General features: G+C 35.3%; 1 protein-coding gene across 1 annotated transcript in view; it reads right to left on the reverse strand.

Moving 5' to 3' along the window:
* Window positions 1-2,362: 2,362 nt before the first annotated feature.
* LOC109543738 (fatty acyl-CoA reductase wat) overlaps window positions 2,363-6,097 on the reverse strand; it is a 65,420-nt gene continuing 61,685 nt past the window's right edge. The window contains exons 6-10 of the mRNA XM_019913584.2: window positions 3,903-4,095; window positions 3,509-3,748; window positions 3,318-3,456; window positions 3,149-3,267; window positions 2,363-3,088 (exon numbers count right to left, since the gene is read on the reverse strand). Coding sequence (XP_019769143.2) covers window positions 3,007-3,088; window positions 3,149-3,267; window positions 3,318-3,456; window positions 3,509-3,748; window positions 3,903-4,095 — 773 coding nt within the window. The 3' untranslated portion in view covers window positions 2,363-3,006. The remainder of the gene's footprint in view (window positions 3,089-3,148; window positions 3,268-3,317; window positions 3,457-3,508; window positions 3,749-3,902; window positions 4,096-6,097) is intronic.

The raw sequence follows: 6,097 nt of genomic DNA on the forward strand, positions 1-6,097 counted from the left end.
GCATGCATTTTCTTGCTCGGCAAAAAATGCATGCCAAGGCTTAAAGCAGCAACAACGCTACACATAAAAACTGATGATGGTGGAAAAATACACCGAAACGTATTTTGATTGATAAATAGAGACAATAAATGACTGAAACCCAGGAATGAATTTGATTTGGAAGTAAAAAATTAAGTCAATGAGTTGCCTAAATAATTGAAAAATGTCTATCTTGAGCTGTAAATAAGTTTTTGTTGAAAAATGTATGATTTATTTCTTCGTTAAACTGTGAAATGAAATGTGCCAAACTAATACCTTCTAAGGGTTCGTTTACGGTCCTTGGCTAGGTATCATGTAAATAAGTAGATACATAATTTAGGAATATGCTTAAAGATACACTTAGGTAAGCTTTTCAGTGTTAATTAGTAGTAATTTAGATCAAACTAAATTAATACTCTCAAATCGGAACGGTTTTTACTTACAATCATTTTGAAACCCATTAAGAGAAACCCTTGTAATTAAACAGTGTAGTTTTTCACGAATTCAGGAAACTCATTAAAACACTAGACCATTGTGATAACAGGGTGCCCACGGAAACAATCCATTGAGGTCAAAAAATCAGCGAATTTATTAATTAAAAATAAACGAAAATTATACAGGTATCGGTTTTACATTGCAATAAAGAGAGCATGCACGAGCTGTTTTTCTACCCTATTAATTACTATTTTCCCATGATACAATGAATACAAGGTAGGATCTTGCGTCGATTTGCGTGACGTCAGTGGAAATCACTGCCGGGTGTGCTTTTTTCCTGTCTGCTAAATGTAATTGAATATAGCTTATTTAGCCAGTCACATTTAATTATTTTTTTATAAATCTTGCTTATAATTACAAGATGCTTTGCAGCCGATTTTAGACTTGAAAATTAAAAGTAACAAAAATGTATTTATTTTGTAGATTAGCACAGTTGCCAGTTGTGCAATAAAGTATAGCGTGAGCTGAAAATGCACAAATAGTACATTACGATTCAAGAGACGAAACCCAAAAAAAAACAGAAAAAAAACCTACAAACCCAAGAAAAGAAAAAAACAATTACTAACCCAAACAAACCCAACCATTCGCGTTTTCCACATTACAAAAAAGAAAAAACATTTGTATATCCGGAACAACACGTCACCAGACACGGTTGCTAGGCAGAGAAGGTTGTTGATTTCTTCGAAAGTGGAAAAGCACTGATTTTATGCGGAAAATATTCCTTGTGGGCAAAATAAATTATTGACAAATTGGTGCGAGTGAAATGTTGACTTTTGGCCGACATTTCTCTAAGGGTGCGGTTCAATTTTTTGAAAAAATGAAAATTTTCTCATTCAGCTCACGGCTGCGAGCAATGCATCAAACTCATTAAAAAGCATGGTTGAAGTTTCAGATCTGAAATAATAGACATTTTCGGCACATTTTAAGCAATTTTTGAGTATTCACAATCTTTAGCCGACGATTTCTTCCTCATTTTTGATACAAACACTTTATAAATGCATATTTCTGAACTTCTTACGTCGAAAGGAACCGTTTGAGCCGAAAGGAACCGTAAAAAGTCGATTTTTACAAAAAATTCAAGTTCCTCAAAATACCGCAAGTGATGCATCATTTTCATCGGAAAGAGACAAGGAATGCAGCAAGCTAATTAAAAGACACCGGGGCCTCTCCAGTTCCCAAATAATCAACATTTTCTGTCTATTTCGAGCGGTTTTTGAGCGGTCGCAATCTTCAACGGACCATATCTTCCTTATTTTCGACCCATAACATGTTCGCTATTGGCTAACTTCTTAGGTCGGAAACAATCCAATAAGGGCAAAAAACGCGATTGCAAAATTTTGAATTTTGGTCGAAAATTTCATTCAAGTCAAATTCAAGGGTCGATTTTTGAAAAAATGAAAATTCTCTCAAAATGTCGCAAATTTTACGTCATTTTCAGCTCACGGCCGCGAGCAATGCATCGAACTCACTAAAAAGCATGGTACAAGTTTCAGATCTGAAATAATATTAGTTTGCGATCACGGGGGAATATTTTGTGCTTTCTAGTCTCTACTTGTCTCTGACATAACTGGCATTTTTTATACTTGACGTCTCTGACTTGACAAGATTACATCTGCCAGCGGGCTTGCCAGGTCTACCGTTTTAACGGTAGATCTACTGTTTTCGGCGTAGGTTACGTCATTTTCAGTTCACGGAGGCGAGAAATGCATCGAACTCATTTAAAACCATGCTACAAGTTCCAGATCCGAAATAATAGACTTTTAATAATAATCTTCTTTCAGGCCTCTGACGTTACTCCATATATTCATTACAGTTTTCCTTCACGATCGCATAAATTAAATACCTTCAATACGTTCTTGAAAAAGCAGTCTATTTAGCACAAGGCCAGCCTCAAAGACCCAAATCGTCTACTTTTTCACTAATACTTAACACTTGCATGATGGAAAATATATAAAACGATTAATAGTTAGGCTCCTAATTGGTTCCAGAATAGCCCAGCTTCCACACAGGTACTAATTTGCAAATAAAACCCACACTTATTTCATTGACTAAAAAAATGCTTTACACCAATAAATCCTGTTATGTAATTGATGACCAGTACACATAACAGGACAGGTGCTGGCGTTTCTAACATAATGTGAAGTTTGCCCCGTTTGTCAGAGGCAAACCATTCTGTTAATATGCGTTTTTTGCACATTTTGATACTGTTGCTGGTTACGCTGCTAGTGCTAAACCTAATTCTCCAAACCCTGCTACTAATCTATGGAGCGAAATTCAATTTGAAGCAGCGTTGTTGTAGGGAATCCAATAGGTAAATTGTAATAACAAAAAAATGCAAAATTGAATTTCAAAGCGTGATTTCCAGTTGACCGAGGCACGAGTGGACCAATCATACCTGCACCTAATTTGAGAATGGAATAAGTTGAAAATGTAGCATTATCCTGTTTCTAACTGTACCCAATATACTCGATTTCAGTTGTAGAGTTGCGCGCATTAGAAATTGAGCAGCCTATAGACGTAGTAAAATAAAACAATAAAGAAGGTTGCCTTGAGTATTCTATCGACGGCCACGAATCTACAAAAGATAGATAAGAAGTAAGTAAATTCCCAGTTGCCGCATAAAGATCAAACCTACATTTTTAAATTGCGCTTCGCAGCGGGCATCATCTCGTCAGTTTCATGCAGGATGTGCCTTCTAGCATACATCATGCATCCTCTCAGGTATTCTGCTATATCGACGTTTTCAGCCTCCACCTGAAACATCCTGATTTAGGTCCATGGACTGCAGCAAATCACGATCGTACTTGATAAATCCGCTTCTCCACATCGTTCATCGTTTTCCGCAGGTTCATAAAATATCGCATGTCAAATTTCCACGCTCTGGTCGTGTAATACTCCAGCAAATCCTGCCCTTTGAGCAGTCGCTGGTTCACTGAAACCAATCTAAAGTTTCCATGATTTTAAGAGTTTTAAGTTGGGGAGAACAATGCCTTACACGGGTTTATAGCCCAGACAAATCAGCAGCAAATCGACGAAAACGGCCGGAATCAGTTGGAACAAAACAACATGAATGTAGTGGAAGATTTTGTTCTTCGTCATTATGCCCCCGGGACACCACAGCATCACATTAAACGGAATTTCATTGGACACGATATCTCTTCCTATGTCCAAAATTTGTTCCCAATTGACAGTGAGGTCCTCGCGTGGTACACATATGTTGAAAACCGGTTGTCGCCTGAAAATGCTTGATTGATTGATCTTCGCATTTTCTAGTATCTTTATGATTTGCTAAATGGGTTTGTGGAGCAAAAAGAGCTCAAGAAACCGTAGATAGTGAAGTAGGTCTAGTGGAGTTTGCAAGTTGCAGGTTGGTTGGAAAAGTTTCTTACTTGGTGGTTAAATAGTCCCATACAGCCAGTAGTATCACGTTGATGCAACTATCTGCAGGAATGACGTTGGCACTGGTTTTGCTGTCCATATAAACCGACCTGATGACTCCCTTGCCCGCTCCAACAAACAGTCCCATCGGACTTTGCAGGTTGTTGAAGTAGCCGGGTAAGGGCTCTTTGAAAGTGGGTATAACTGCAAAAACCGACAGAAAATTATATCGCTTTTTGCGGTTCGAGAATCTACCGTTTTTACATCTAATTTGAAATTTAGGAAAAATCTTTAAGGTGTGATCATCAAAAGTGGTAGATAATAACGTCTAATTTATTTGACTCCCGAAAATTCCAACTTCTGATTTTTCCAAAAGATTTTAAACTCGAGGAGATGTAAAACAAAAATTTCTAACTCCGAATCCACTTACATCAACAAACTGAAGTTTTAGCACGGCGAAGGACAATGTTTTATCAAAAAGCGAACCAAATTTCGTTAAAATCCCAACTTTAGCTGATTTTTCAGAAATTTTCAAACTTAACGATAAATTAAAAACAACCGTCCAACATACAGTGGCCAAACAAAAATTCGTAACTCCCTAACCACTTACAACAACAACCTGAATTTTTCGCACTACAAAAAAATGGTTCTGCTGAAAAGCGGACCAAATTTCACTAACATTCTCATTTCTGCTGATTTTTCAAACATTCTTAAACTTGACGAAAAATTAAGAAAAAAAATTGGTGTCCATCACGGGACGCTCGACAGAAGTGATAACTTCGTAAATTAATAGAAACCATAAAATATCGAACTTGTTTAACGCATGATGGCAATAATTATTTTATTTTATAATTTTAATATTCTTGTTAGTCTAATAATTTATAAATAGATCAGGAATAGGTAAAATTTAATTTAATTTCCTTTTGAATGTAAAATATATTTTTTATTTGCAACATTTAACATTCTTTAACGAGAGGTTGTACATATTACTCTTTTTGGGTTTGTGTAAACTCTTCCTCTTGAGTTTCTGTATTTTTCAGTCGGAATTTCTTATTTGCTTTGTATAATCCTTGACGTTCAGCACTAGTTCGTGGTTGATGAAAGCTACTTTGAGTTGATCTATTACTTAATGCTCCTTTTTTAGCACGAAGTCGTTTTTGGCATTCAGCATTACTTAATACTTTTCGCATTGTAGCATGTTTTTGTGACTGCTCTTGTGTATGTTGTTCATGAACGTTTGCTACAACTTGTATTTGAATAGGACTAAAAAATCAATTAATTTTGGTGATTGGAAGACGTTCTATCTGTTTAAAATAAACGGTAAAACGACGAAGAGCTATAGAGACATGATACACTTGACACACTATTTGTATACATAATGAAAGCCATCGCGCCTATGTTCAAAAAAAATATTCTACCTGAACTAATCCAAGGCTAAAAAAAATAAACTAAATTGAGAAGATTTAATCATAAAGGAATCAAAGGGTATATGAAAGGAAAAAATCTATTTTGATGCGTGGTAAACACAATTAATCTAGAAATAATATAGAGAATTGAAAATATGCCCTAATAAATTCGATTTACATATTTTGCAACTATAAGCTGAAGGGAGATTCGTATCGTCTTAACATCAAGAATGCATTGCGGGATAGAGAATAAGAAGGCGGAACCCATGTTTTTCTGAAATAACCGAGGTAAACTCAAATATTTTTTCAATTAAATTCAAAACGTATTTATTATATATTATTACAAAACAGTAATGATGTTTATTATTTTATGTTAAATATGAAATATTACAAAATAGATATCTAAATATTGATAATTTGTTGTTACAAAATAAAATAACAAATAATAGAACATATTATTGCATTAAAAGTTATTAGTAATAGTTGTGACACTTTATTTGCACTTAATCTTGAGCGTTTTTCATAAATTGACCCTGCCTTCTTTAGAAAATATCCGCTCAACATCTGGTTTAACAATTGTCTCCGATGAAAATCACTAAACAAGTAGGTAGTAATAATTTACCAGTTCGGAACTTTGAATCGTGCAATACAATGCAAATGGACATCATCAGGGCAGCATGTGGACTACAGACGGAGAGTAAGACATAGGGAATCGGTACCGGGATTCTATCGATACGATTTAATTTAATTTAATCTTTTCTTGATACGAATTTGCGTCCACAATCAATCAGGCGATTTAA

Source organism: Dendroctonus ponderosae, unplaced genomic scaffold (assembly GCF_020466585.1).
Source record: "Dendroctonus ponderosae isolate FM_Combo_2020 unplaced genomic scaffold, Dpon_F_20191213v2 Dpon_F_20191213_4, whole genome shotgun sequence".
NCBI classification, from domain to species: domain Eukaryota; kingdom Metazoa; phylum Arthropoda; class Insecta; order Coleoptera; family Curculionidae; genus Dendroctonus; species Dendroctonus ponderosae.